Source organism: Festucalex cinctus, chromosome 9 (genome assembly GCF_051991245.1).
Source record: "Festucalex cinctus isolate MCC-2025b chromosome 9, RoL_Fcin_1.0, whole genome shotgun sequence".
Lineage (NCBI taxonomy): Eukaryota > Metazoa > Chordata > Actinopteri > Syngnathiformes > Syngnathidae > Festucalex > Festucalex cinctus.
In genome coordinates, this window is record NC_135419.1 from 1,747,287 (window position 1) to 1,761,393 (window position 14,107).

Here is a 14,107-nt window from a genome sequence, read left to right on the forward strand (position 1 = left end):
TAAAGATGACCAAAAAAAAAAAGATGTTCACAATCAGTTAAATATTGGCAGTCTTTATTTCAACAAGACTAAGAAATGTTTAATATACATTTTTTTCTTACAATTCAACATCTATCTCATCTTGTTTTTCCATAACATTTTAGGAGATACTCTGACATGTAAAAAAAAACAAAAAAAACATCTGTTGTAATGTTACGGCCTCTTTTAGAGACATCTAAAACGGCTGCTCTTTATTTACACTTCACTTTTCTTTTCAGTTATTCCAACACACTCTTTAATCAGTGATGATCGAGTCCATTCAGTTTCCTTGTAGGCCAAAGACAAATTAAAGACTAGCAACACCTGTCCAACTCAACTTAGTCCCAAGACTGAAGTTGCTCTGTGGTTCAAAAACACAGCATACTGCAGCGGGACCAATTCCTGTCATCTGGAAAACGCTGCTCCGGCCTGCAAGTTCTTTTTTTTTTCTTTTTTTTTGGGGTGGGGGGGGATTCTTCACCCAACGCAACTCTTCCACAAGTCATGAAGACTTGCATAAGCACTTGTAGAAATGTTCGTGATATACCAATGGCGGTCAAATTAAAGTACAGTACAATAATGCCAAAACCAGTTGCTGAAGCTCAGGCTTCATTATTTTTAAAATAAGGCTTCAAGTGTTTGAAATTGATTGCATAGGGGTTCCTTCAAAGTGAGATTTCTAACTTACGCTGTCACCGATTCATTCTCAGTCTTCGTGATTGGACCGCTCACTTATTTTGAAGATAGTTTTCGTGACATCTTACAATCAATTTGTCAATTTGTCAAAGCCAAACAAGAGGCAAAAAGGCGGTATTGATTATTTTCAGTCCGTCTTCACTGTGGCCAGATGTTTAAGGTCCGTCAAGGTACATGGAAAACCTACTTTAAAAAAAATAAATAAATCATAAAATTGCATATGTAAGAACCCCAAAATGAAAATGAAAGCCTTTGTGACGAAGTGAAAAATGAATACTGTTAATTATGGATGATCTTTGCCAGAGTCAGAGTGACAATGAGATACACATAAATTACTGTACAAAGGCTACTAAAGGCATCATTTAGAGATGAAATGGAAAAGACAACAACAAATAATGAAATGAAGATAAAGTCATGTTTTGTTTTTTTGTTAACATCTGAAACCATTGATAGGAATTTCCGCACGACAATTCAATTACATGTAAAATCATTTTATCTTAAGAAGTTGCCAATTTATGTATGGATAAAAAAAAAAAAGGAAAAATGTTGGTGGCACTGCGACATCAACCACGAGTTGAAATGTTGACTGAGGGTAAGGATAGGCTGATTAAATGGTTGAATGTGGAGTCCAATTCTACTGAAAAAGGCCATGCGTGAGGTACAAATGTGCAACCAAGGTGCACATGAGCCAGTTCAACCGCCTAAAATGAGCATTCAAAACAAAAGTTACGAATGTAACGACGGCTCTTTGAGTCCCGAACGACCGCCAGGTGGCGGTGCTGTAACCAGCACGGAATTCCACTTGTCGCGGAATTCCGTGTTGGTTACAGCACCGCCACCTGGCGGTTGGGAGGGACGAAATAGAACCCACTGTAGTACCAAATATATATCTTCATACCAAAAATAGCTATTAAAAAAAATACAGCACCTCTGCAAAATAAAACCCTGTATTACAATAATCTTTTCCTTTTGATCGAAGCACTCTTTTTTTTTTTTTTTTGGGTTGTCTTGACTGAGATGAATGTGCGAACACATTTCTGTCTGCCCGACGTCGGATCTTCAGTCGTGAACTGAGCTTAACAGTACAAAACAAAAACAAAACAAAAAACGGGGCCACTCGGGGTCGAGTCTTGCTCCTTCTCAGATAATAACATCTCTAACACTCACTTTCAACTCCATAATCACTAGATTGCACTGACATAGTATGAGGTATGACCTTACTACTGAACTGCTGAAGAGAGAGAAAAAAACAACAACTCTGGAAGTGAGGCTGTGATTATGCTCGTAAGCTGATATAGTCTTGTGCAGGTTTGGACTCAAAGTGAGCCCTTGAAGCTCTTGTAAAGGATGATTCCATCCGTAACTTTTGTTGTTTTTTGTATTAACCGTATGAAGTAATGCTGCAACCCTGACAGGATATCATATCTTTCCAAAGCAGAACAAGGAGTCTACCTTATTTCTAAGTCAAGACTCCATTCCCCGAATGTCATACTGGCTTGTTGTAGCTAACATGCATAAACGCACAGAGATTCACAGTTTGCACACAGAGTGATACATGACATCACCGCTCTAATAGAACTCAAATCTTATTTGCAGATCTCTGTAAGGACGCCAATGACGAGGAAGTACCATGTTGTTATAGTTATATCCCGTCGTCGGCGATGGAAGAAGGCACACGCTCAAGTATGTGATTAAACTGTCTAAATGAGACACGTACTGTAATATAGCTTCACTAATGCTGCAGGAACAACCAGAGTGTAGCTCCAATAAGAGTCAAGATTAGTGGGAAAGCTGAGAATCAGATTGTTTTGTACACTGTCGTCCTCCAAACATGCAAGCGAAAAATTCAAAGTGAAATTATTGTAATATTAAGAAGAGTCACCCCCCCCCTCCACTCCCCAATGGTGGACTGTCCGAGGTCCTGAAGGCAGCCATGTGAAAGTCTGACAGTTTTCCCCCCTTCACTCCATCGTTCTCAGTCATTCTTCTCTTGGTCTCCATATTTTATTTTTATTATTTTTTTTATCTCGAGTGGGCAGCGAGCAGGGCCAGCCCGCAGAGCGCCAGCGCCAGCGCCGCGCTTCCCTGCGGGGTTACGCCAGCCGACGCGTCAGCGTGCACCAGATTAATCCGGGGATCCGCCGGATTGGGCGGAGTGGAGAAGTAGATGTCCCGATCCGTGTCGCAGGACGGAGACTCGCAGCCGCTGCCGCTCTCCTCCCCGCCGCTGGCTTCCTCGTCTGAGGAGGGCGGCAGACAAGGTTAACGCGTTTTTGCACGTAAACGTCCGCAAGCGATTCGGAAAAAAAAAAAATGTTTGCGTTCTCACCGTTCTCAATCGAGATGTCGTTGCCGCTGAACGCGGCTTTCAGCCAACTCGTCATTTCCTTCAGAACGGCGATCTGGCTTCGGATGACGATGTCTGGCTTTGTGATGTCCACGTCCACGTCGGGGTTGGACACCTGATTGGCCAGCCCGTTGCCAATGACAACCGCCTCATACCTATGTGGCAAAATAATCCATTTGAGCAAGTGGTGACGGTTTACTATGCACATCGAGTTTATTTTACAGTATTCATTTTCACTTTGTCACATGAAATTTCATCTAAATTTCATGTCTCGTTACGTCCTTTACCTGCTTTTTGCTGTTCCATTCCAGCAATCATCACCAGGTGCGATTCTCTCACCCGCACAAACCGTGTCTGGCAACGTGGACCAGAACTTTTTGGCGTGTTTCAACTTCTTCTTGACGTCGCTCGTCTGTTGTAGAAAAGGCACGACTCAAGCGCTACCCTCACAAAAAAAAACACGCCACGCTCTTTATCTATGACCTTTGACCTTACCAATCTATCTAAGGTGGTTCCGGCGGCAGTGGTCGGTCTTGCGTCGGGGCTGTAGGGACGGAAGCGACCGGTGAAGACCGCCTCCTTGGCGGAACGTTTGGAGCGGAATGCCGCGCTGGGTTTCGGCTGGCCACAACCATGGAATACCTGTCAGAGAGGGAAAAAGGTGCACTGCTCTTCAGCCTGCGTATTTCTTGCATCTGTCAAAAAAATGGGGAAAAAAAAAATAAAATACTGACTTTCTGTGAAACTTGCATGCTGTTCTCTTGCATGTTCATGATGGCATCGGAAAGCTTCACGTCGATGGGATCCATGACAGATTCGAAATTGAAAGGACCCTCCAGCCTCCCAACTAAACCAAGCATGGCATCTGAAACAAGCGCACAAACTCAAGTTAGAAATCGACCAGGAACCACCTCAAACAGCGGTGTTACATATAATGTCCAGGAGGGGGCAGCAACGTCAAAATGTAGTCACGGTACTGTGGCTGTAAATTCCAGGTGGTAGATTAATACTCAAATGTGGTGAATGTAGTTAATGGAAAATCTTGATCTTGTTTTGTCATAGGAGTGCTTCTCAATTATTTTCTGTCATCCCCCCCAACACACACACACACCCCACACAACTATAGATAGTATCATTTGTCTATAAAATTGCTATAAGCACACCTCTGCATAACACTGTATCCATATTAACGTATAAGAGAATAAAAAAAGAAAGAAATATGGAGCAACTTACAACAAAGAACAGCTTTATTAACTGTAACAGAAAAGATTTAAAGTGCATCTGAAATTCAAAAATAAAATTAAATCCTTAATTAAACTATAAGCATTTATTGACTGACCATGTCAAACCATATGATACGGAAAAATAAAATTACATAAAATCAATGAATAATAATGCATTCAAACTGATCACCAACATTAACTCAGGAGCAAAATATATATTAAAAAAAAAAAATCTTTAACCTGCAAAAAAAAAAAAAAAAAAAATGCACTGTGCACCTGTAATGTGCAGTAGGATGATTATTTATTTTTTGGTATAAAACAATAAAATGTTTACACATTTTAAAATATTAAGACCAATGAAAAATAGAAACACTATAATTATGTAAGTTTCTTTTGGACCAAATTTATAATAATAATAATAATTTATAATAATAATAATTAGTATTATTATTATTATCATTATTTATTTATTTATTTATTTATGTTGGCAAAAACCTGAAGTTGGAGTGCAGAATGTGCACTGTGCTGTCGGACGATCATTTATTGTTTGTTACAAATCAAGAAAATGTTTAAACATAAAAAAAATATATATTAAGACGTAAAATTCTTTGAAACTATTATTATGCAAGTTGGATGAAACAAAATTTATTAAAATAGTTATTTTGAAAAAAAAAAGTGCAAACGTATAAACTCAAAAATTTGTATTAAGATTTATTTTATTTTTTAATACAATTATACTGATTTTGTCATTGTGGAGCGTCATAATAATTGAAACTGTGATTGAATTTCGATTAATTGCACAGCCCTCGACTCGACTCCGCAGTGTGTTTGTATTTTCACTTACCGAGAAAGTTGTTCCACTCCGTGTCCAGGTCTGCCTGGTTGGCCAAACAGCCCCGCATCACATTGAGACAATAATTCTGGCAGGGCTTCAGCGCCACTTGGCCCGAGCAGTACGGACAGTACAACATCTTCATGGCCGCTCGCACGCAGCTGGGAGACGCGCTGACCTGCCGGGGCAGTTCCAAGACAAACATTGACTCGGACGCCGACTATTTAGTTTACGAGCCATTATTTCACCAAACAGTATAATCTAATCATCAATTAATCACTCTGTACAGTGGAAAAAACATGTCATACCAGAGAAAACAAAGTGGTTTATGTTATCAGAGTGATTATGGGATTGTAGCCAGGAATGAAACGCATTCAGAAAACACAGCGCTACATTCCTCGTGAACGGTTTATCGCTAGCAAAAAACGCACCGGCTTCTCCTCTTACCGTCGAGACTTTGTTGACCACCTTCGGCATGAGGTTGAGGCCCCGCACGAACGTACGCGCGGCGATGAACGCGCGCGTCAACTGGATGCGCAGCTTGCGAGGCACGTCCCCAAACGGCTGCAGCTGCTCCGTGTGGCGGCTGACGCACTCCATGTAGGCGTCGCTGAATTCATATTGCACGTTGACCAGCCGGAACATTCTCTCCAGGAGGTCGGCCCAGAAGTCCGACAGCATGGCGTCCAGGTTGACGGCCGCGCTGCCCGACACGTAGTACCGTGTCAGCGACTGGAAGAAGTTCTTGAACAGCTCGGCGTTCTGCACGTACATCATCCCGTAGGTTCGGACAAACATGTTGTGCAGCGACTCCTCAGCGTTTTTCAAAAGTTCCCGGAAGAACTCTGTAGGGTGAAAGACGAGGAGAGATTTGTGTCATTTCACCATACGACCTTCTGGTCACACCATTTACAATTCTGACAATGTATTTATTAATTGCATCAGTGAGGGGGGGGGGGGGGGGGGGGGCAGTGCACTATTTGGCTGCATCCAGCAGAGGTGTGGTTGAGTCAACGTCATTTAAAGGGGAACTCGACACAAATATTTTCTTAACATCTTCTATGCAGTTCCCACTAGTCTGATTAAACTTGTGGAAAAAGTCAAGCAGCAAAATCAACCCGTTTTTAGCCACTCCGGGGGCGGCCATTTTGCCACTTGCCGTCGACTGAAAATGACATATAGCGGGTTCAGGTAATGACCACTCATTTTCAGGCGACAGTAAGTACCAAAATGGCCGCCCCAACATGGATAAAAACAGGTGGATTATGCTGCTTAATTCATATTCTACAAAAGCAATATCAATCAGAATGCTGTGTTGAGTTAGCTAGTTAGTTAGCTAGCAAGATAGCTAGAAAGCTCGATAGCTAAAAAAAAAAAAAAAAAAAAAGCTCCATAGCTAAAAAGCTCGATAGCTAGCTAGCTCGACAGACGGATGGATGGATGGATGGATGGATGGACAGACAGATAGCTAGCTCGATAGCTCGATAGATAGATAGATAGATAGATAGATAGATAGATCATTCAGTAAGTAGCCCACTTCCCCAAAGTTGAAATGTCGGGAAGCAAAAAGTATACATAAAATCAACACATAAAACTATAATATAATAACAAAACATATTATAATATTATGGTAAATAACATTTTCCCTTCATCATCATATTTGTTTCCTGTCTGTTAATCCTGCTTTTAATGTAAACAGCACAACATTGAGACGATACCAATTTTAAACCACAAAAAGTGTCAGATGTATTATAGACCCCGATCTTCAGGCAGATACTGTACTTCAATCAGGTCCCACAAAATCATTGTTTCTAAATATATCAAAGAAATACAAATGTAAACTAATGCTGTTGAAATACTCTATAGCTGTTGTTCAATCGAACCCCAGGGGTTCGGCGGTCAAGACACACGTCCAGTTCAAATGATTCATGATGATATTCCCCACTTTAGCCATCATTGGCTGTAAGTGCTCACATTACGTTGCTTGGCCTATCAGTGCTGCAGGGAATTTGGTGTTGTCAGTAGTCGATCTGTCGACATCTCCTTACTGACCTTCATCAATGGCATTTTTTTCTGTTGTCACATTCCATTGGCTTTCCTTTCTTCTGGCTTCTCTTGGGCAGTCCTTCAGAGGCATTTTTCAATAGGATTACTGAATAATGAGAATCGTTTGCCCTCCTATATATATCTATATATGGACCTGTATGCCTTTCCCCATCCCAACATCTCCCTCCCTACGCTGCTTTCACTTCATCAGTTCCTTCAGCCATCTCTCTTCAGTAGACAGTGAACAATGACCTACTTCATCCTGAGGAATGTCCATCAACCCCCTCCTCCACCTCGCCTCAATAATCCAGTCCCCCTTACCCCCGACTCTCTTAATCTGAACAAAATGAGAATTCCACAGAGTCACTGAAAAATGAGTCGCCTTCGGTCGCGCATGCATCGCGAGCGTACGCTCGCAGCCCCCGTTCACTCATCTCCTTTCTATCCGCTCTTGCTCGACCCCCCCCCCCGCCCCCACCCCTCGCTGCCGCGTGCAGACAAAACTTCTGTCCCGCTGGACTTTTTCTGGGTGCCCTATGCTTGCCTTTGAAATGTAAAGTTCCCATGCTCTCACAGAGGGAGACACTAAACGTTCCTTGCCATAGACACACACACGCACACACACGCACACACACGGTCCCCTCGTAATGCTGTCACTTCCACTCCAGACTGACACACTAAAAAGAAAAAATGGGGAAGGGGGAGGAGTGAGGGCAGCATGGGGTGGGTTAAGTTGAGGGCTTTTTTAACTCCCAAATCCCCACTGTGTTGCCAAGGATACCGGAAACATTGCGGCCCCCCAAATCACATGCACAGGCACACACAACAGCAGATGACAAGAAAACAAGTTCTGCTCTTCGCCGGCTGAGATTAAAACAAAAAAGGTTTTACTCGCCACAATGGAATTTTATAGCAGCAACAAGTTTGAAGTCAGTACAAAGAATAGATCAGGGTTCGACATGAACAACATGTGTAGGACCACCCGGAGTTCAATGACTCTGGCCTGGCAGGGGTTAGTACAAATTTCATGAATAAATGATAAAAATAACACACTTACTTTTTCTTTTCTTTTTAATGGTCAATACTTCAAGGCCCAGAATGCCGGTTTCACGCAGGAAAATGCACTTTTTAAATACAGGATGCACACACTTTAACTTTCTCTCAGTCTACACATCTGGGTTTATGTTAATTTTTGGTGGTGATTTTGTCCTGCGTGACGTCACTCCCGTGGCAATTTGAAAGCACGCACAGAGTTTTTTTCTTCACTCACTTATTCACACACGTAAGCTTCTGTTAGTGAGTGAAGAAAAAAAATAATAATCCGTGCGTGCTTTCAAATTGCCGCGGGAGTGACGTCACGCAACCGACACGTTCGGCCAGCCCCGTTTGCGACACGCCACCCCTCCGCTCTGCGATTGGCTGGAGGGGTGTAAACACTGTCTTTCCACAGAAACGGCCCGCTGTTTACAAAACAAACACAAAATGGCAAAATACAGGCTGGGCGTGTGGGGGTTTAGGACAAAAATCACCCCCACACGATAAGAAAAGCCCAGATCTGTAAATTGAGAAGTAGTTTGTTTGTTTAAATCCTGTATTTAAAAAGTGCATTTTCCTGAGTCAAACCGGCAGATTGCGCCGTTAACCATGTAAACTGACCAATCATTGATCTTTTTACATTTTCTGTGCATTAGGTTAAATTCTTCCATCAGGAATGGCTCAGAAAAAGAAGTCACAATTTCTTAAAGGCTTAAATGATACATTATTAAGACACTAAATACGATATAATCATTGACCTTTATTGTATTATATCCTGAATATACAGCACCAGTGGCACATAAAGGCTTAATAATGTAGGAACTTTTTGATGGACATGTTAAATGACACACATAATAAAATCTATCTCCAGCCATTCAGTCATCTATCCACACAATGTTGCATAGGAGCCATAAATTCTAAGCAAGGATCTTAATCCATTACAGGAACAGGGCATCTTAACACCTCCCACTTCCTCCTCCTTTCTCGCACCCCCCACCTGTGTCCCTTTAAACTCTGCTCCTCCCAATCCCTACCCAAGAAGTAATTGCACCCCTATTTGTGCCAATTAGTCCTTTTGCTCCTCACTCTTTTCTCATGGGATGTGATTCCGTCACTCCTGCTGCTGGATCTTCTGGACGATGGGTATTCTCTTGTTAGAAGCCTTTAATCCACGTTGTTAAATCCCACATATTAAAGCTTTCTCTGCTGGACAGGGTCAGAGTAATAAGGCCGACAGACGGGCCGAGATCATAGCAAAGTGGGCAGAACTATTTCGGTCTCCTAATTGGCCGTGACTTCGAGCTCCAGGCCCAGGGTGAGAGCATGTCTAATCACATACGCCACTTCCTGGGTTTGTTAGTGTGTAAACGCATGTAGTCATGACTTGTTTTCATCCACATTTCTTGCCGCGTTCGTTGCACGGACGCACGGAACTGTCCGTGTCATCGTCATGAACGATGAATACAAGGATAAGCACTTTTTGTGTGTGTAAGCTCCAGGGTGTCTTGGAGCACGACAAGTAAATAATAGGACAGCAATGTGAACATGTCATAAGCGGCGGCGAGGTGTCAGATGGTAAAAGTGGAAGAAAGTGCAGCAGGTCTTTGTCAAAGAGATCCCACATGGAACAGTTTGAATAGAGCCGCAACCTTCCTGCTGTCAATTTATGAAACATCAATTCTTAAATATAGAGGACTTGATAAAAACTCCACAAACATTAAATTCCAAATTAAATATTGTGGAGGCAGTAACTGTTAAATAATTTAGTTTATAATAAATGTACCATGTGTTATAATCACTTAAGTGTTACACAAACATTGCTGACAATACAATATACATATTCCAGCTGTCAGGACATCTTTATTATGACAACAACCATGCATGTAATGCTGTGCATGAGACATTTCCGTCTGTCGAAGACTGCAGTCAGCACACGTTTTTTTTTTTGTTTGTTTGTTTTTTTAATTATGATGATTAATTTTGAACATGTTCAAAATTCCTCTATACTATAAATAGAAGAAGTTGATGTAAGAATTTTAAGACTTGGGTAAATTACATTTTAGAACTAGGATGAAAATATATATATATATATATATATTTTTTTTATTTATATAATTTAAGGCCTAAAATGTAAGTTTCTGAATTTTTGCATTTTTTAAATTTTTTTTAGACCGTGCGGAAACACTCAATAGCAGAAATTGAATAACTGAAAAAAAAAATGCTACATTCCGAAACATAAAATAAAAATAAAAATAAAATAAAATAAATTTAAAAAAAAAATCACATAATATAAACTAGGGAAGGGTAAGTACCAATAAAGTATCAGTACTCGCGAAGGTGGCCAATACAATCATGAACAAAAAATTAGAAAAACAGAAAAATGTTATTTCCTGCAATTTTAAGAAAAACGGCTATATTTAAAATGGTTATTTTTTGGGGGGGAAATTGATCAAAAGTACTCGTGATATTGGTACTTGGTATTGGTGACTAATCAAGAGTTAGATTCGTCCTGGTACCGGTCTGTAAAAAAAAAAAAAAAAAAAAAGTAGCATCAAACGTCCCTATTAACTCATTTGCTCCCAATGACGTGTAAATGTTTTTTTTTATGTTTTAAGTCTCCCAAAGACGTATTTATACGTTTTGTTTTATTTTTTATGCTAGAGCATACAGAAGGCTTTGGTGCAGCCTCTCAACTGCAAAGAACAGTTGCAAAAATGGTAGTTATTACACAAACGGCCAGCAGGTGGCACCAGAGCAAAGGAGATCAACCAGGGCCATCTAGAAAAAAAGCTCAATTACTTACAATTTGAATAGATTCGTGAAAACCGATGAAACAGCTTTGTTCTAATGCCAATTACTGCAAAATAGAAACAGATAGAAACATACTTTTTTTTTTCCTGATGAAAGAAGAGACTAATCTTTCTTTTGGTAGATTCCATACTTTTATAGCAATAGAACGCAATATTCTGTGGGCCTTGCAAAATCAGTCAAAATCCAGTAAAACAGCCGGGAGCGAACGGGATTGCTTCTGTGAAAATGGCGGCGGGTGAATGAGTTAAAATTGATGCACTAAAAAACATTTGAGGAAATCTACTGCCACAAGACACCAACTTGGATCTGAGCGAGTACACAAAGCAGTAGAAAAATGGCCATGGAAGAATAAGAACTAGAAATGGAGAAAAAGAAGAGTTTAAGCAGGACGAGAGCGAATGTCAGGAGAGGCATGAGACGGGGACAAAGGGCAGCAAAGCGAGGGGCGGGACGGAGTGAGCCGCCGCCGCATTCCGACACGTCACATTCCAGTTCACATCTGGCTGCAATACACACGCACCCTGTTGCTGACGATCCTTCGGCTCTCTTTTCACAGACGCGCAAGACGTAAAAAGGTCTGTGACCCGCGTTATGCGCAGACGTGCACGTACGACATGCGTAACGTTCAGAACCCGAGTGACCTTCTTCGACTTATTACAACGGATCAGAACAGCGGTGCTGACTTGGTAGGGCGCAGTCAGAAGTTGTGCCATTTCCTCTGTGATTCCACAGCGTTGCATGTTCCCATGTGCTTCCGCCGTCCACACGCGAAATCCGATCCCGCCATTTACAGGCATACGCACGTGTGCGCACACTCGGAGGAAAAAGGGAAGCACAAATCTGAAGTTGTGTGTGTGTGGTCCGTGTGGGAGTGCATGCATCTCTCGGGAGAAGGAAGGCCAGTAGAGGGGGCCGCTGAGGGATGGTACCGAGACGTTGAGAGACAGGTGGACGCAGACCGACTGTCTCCGCTCAGGCCAACGCTATTGGCAGGTGGGAGCGTACGTCAAAAATCACGCGCCGTATGTGCTTCTACTAGTGATTAGGGATGGAACCATATCCAAACATCACGATACGATATGATCACGATATGAAGGTCACGATACAATAATTATCACGATATTGTGGGGGCGTTGGCCATATTTAAAAAAAAAAAAGAGCTCATACTTTTAAAAAAAAAAAAAAACAAAAAAAAAAAAACACAATATTTTGCTTTTGTACATAACAACAATGCATATAAATCACCTACAATCTCTCTTAACAATATTGAGGCACTTACTTGCTAATGCAAGCACACATTGATCGCTTCACAAGCTAATTCGGTTCCCCTTCATCTGACAATTAGCATCGATTTTAAACATAGAAGGCCAAAACATCCCTAATGAAAATTTAATTGCACTAATAAACTAGCCACTAGAGGGTGCTAGAACTGCACAAATGGAAATCAACCTGACTTTTTTAACATATGTGTTCCTTTTAAGTATTGTGAACATGACGACGATATTGTGGCTTTAATATCACGATATCACGATATTGCCCCTTATCGTGACATCCCTACTGCTGGTATTTTGCGGCAAATGTACATGAAGGTGGCTGCTGTTTGTGTGCGTGCGTGTGCTTACGGTCAAAGTGCTCGTGCCGTTGTCGAAAGGTGGACTGTAGATTGGTGCTCAGCCTGGAGACGGGCGCTTTGATATCATAGTGACTCTGCTGGCTCAGCTTTTCTTCCATCTCCACCGTGCAGCAGGAGTAACCCTGCGGACAGACTTTTAGCGATGCTCCTGGGGAAAAAAAAACAAAAAAAAAACGCAACCAGGTTAAAAATAAGATCATGTATCACATGAATCTATCTCCAAACATTAACTTTAACCTGTGGATGCAAATAGAAATCAGTTACGATGATTGTCAGTGCGCGCACGGCAGGGGTCGGGACGCCGGTTCAAGAACCTCCCCGGACACGCTGCTGCGGTGACCTTGAGCGAGACGCCGATACTCCAAACGCAAATGCAGAGGTCAGATTTTGTGTCCATGACTCTTTCATCTGTTCCTACAAGCCCTCTGCTTCCTCAAGCCAAAAACACATGAATAGAAACTGTCAATATTACACTCTAAATGTCATTGAGGTGTACCTACACTACATTACAATGTATTGTATGGATACTTAAATAAATAAATAAATAAATAAATAAATAAATAAATAAATAAATAAAATAAAACGTACATACTACAGAAAATAACCTTGACCCTTGCTTGGAGTTGCCAGTCATCAAAATGTGATAACACATCAAAGGCAACTTAGTTGCTGCAATACATCATGCATAAAACTACACATCAACTAAATACAGCATGTATTTTATCCAGGCAATCAGTACATGTTAGTGCAAATTAGTCTTAAATGCCTTTCTCCTTCCTCACATACAGGACCACATTTTAATAAATACGTTGATGATAAATACTTCGAGTCAAGTCATCTTTATTTTAAGTTTTAAACGGATCCTAAGAAATGATTTCTGTGGCAGAACTGTCATTGTAATAAATCAAAACTATTGGGAGCTTTGTCCAATCAACCATTTCTTAGAAGTAACTCTTTCACGTCATTCATTACCTGTCCGGCTTGTCAAAGGTACATTTTGACATGAATTTAAAAGGATTAATGTAAAGCAGCAGCAGCAGCAATATTATTATTATTGTTTTTTTTAAATAAGGAACACAGAGATCCTTTCAGGCCATGTATGTTTAAGTTTTCTCCAAGTGGAGGTGCCTGCAAAGGTTTTTACGACTTGCACAGGGAAGAGCATTAACCTTGCCTTTAATACATGGAATTTAGTTGCACAACTATTTTTTGGTATGTCAGCTCTTGGAAAGTGCTACTTCCCATTACTACAAGTTCTGTTGTGCAATATGGACATATAGTATATACTGTAGGTAATTCTATATCCCAATAACTACTACTTGTATATTTTCTGACAGTGTTTCTCGTTAAAATACAGAAAACTCTCAAACACATGATTTTACACTGAAAAAGTTTACCGGTAATAAAAACAAAATGTATCTATTTCAGAGGTTGAGTGTTAACACCTCGATACACCAATCCGACGT

The 14,107-nt window shown here is 41.0% G+C and overlaps 1 protein-coding gene across 2 annotated transcripts in view; it reads right to left on the reverse strand.

Annotated features, from left to right (window-relative positions):
• Positions 1 to 37: 37 nt before the first annotated feature.
• gpc4 (glypican 4) overlaps positions 38 to 14,107 on the reverse strand; it is a 33,414-nt gene continuing 19,344 nt past the window's right edge. The window contains exons 1-9 of one of the 2 annotated variants that reach the window (XM_077532346.1): positions 12,879 to 13,062; positions 12,631 to 12,789; positions 5,564 to 5,961; positions 5,129 to 5,294; positions 3,796 to 3,926; positions 3,557 to 3,703; positions 3,349 to 3,473; positions 3,044 to 3,216; positions 38 to 2,954 (exon numbers count right to left, since the gene is read on the reverse strand). In XM_077532346.1, the coding sequence (XP_077388472.1) occupies positions 2,737 to 2,954; positions 3,044 to 3,216; positions 3,349 to 3,473; positions 3,557 to 3,703; positions 3,796 to 3,926; positions 5,129 to 5,294; positions 5,564 to 5,961; positions 12,631 to 12,739 (1,467 nt within the window). In that variant the 5' untranslated portion in view covers positions 12,740 to 12,789; positions 12,879 to 13,062 and the 3' untranslated portion in view covers positions 38 to 2,736. Of the gene's footprint in view, positions 2,955 to 3,043; positions 3,217 to 3,348; positions 3,474 to 3,556; positions 3,704 to 3,795; positions 3,927 to 5,128; positions 5,295 to 5,563; positions 5,962 to 12,630; positions 12,790 to 12,878; positions 13,063 to 14,107 lie in introns of those variants that run through there. The other variant, XM_077532345.1, reaches the window with a different exon arrangement.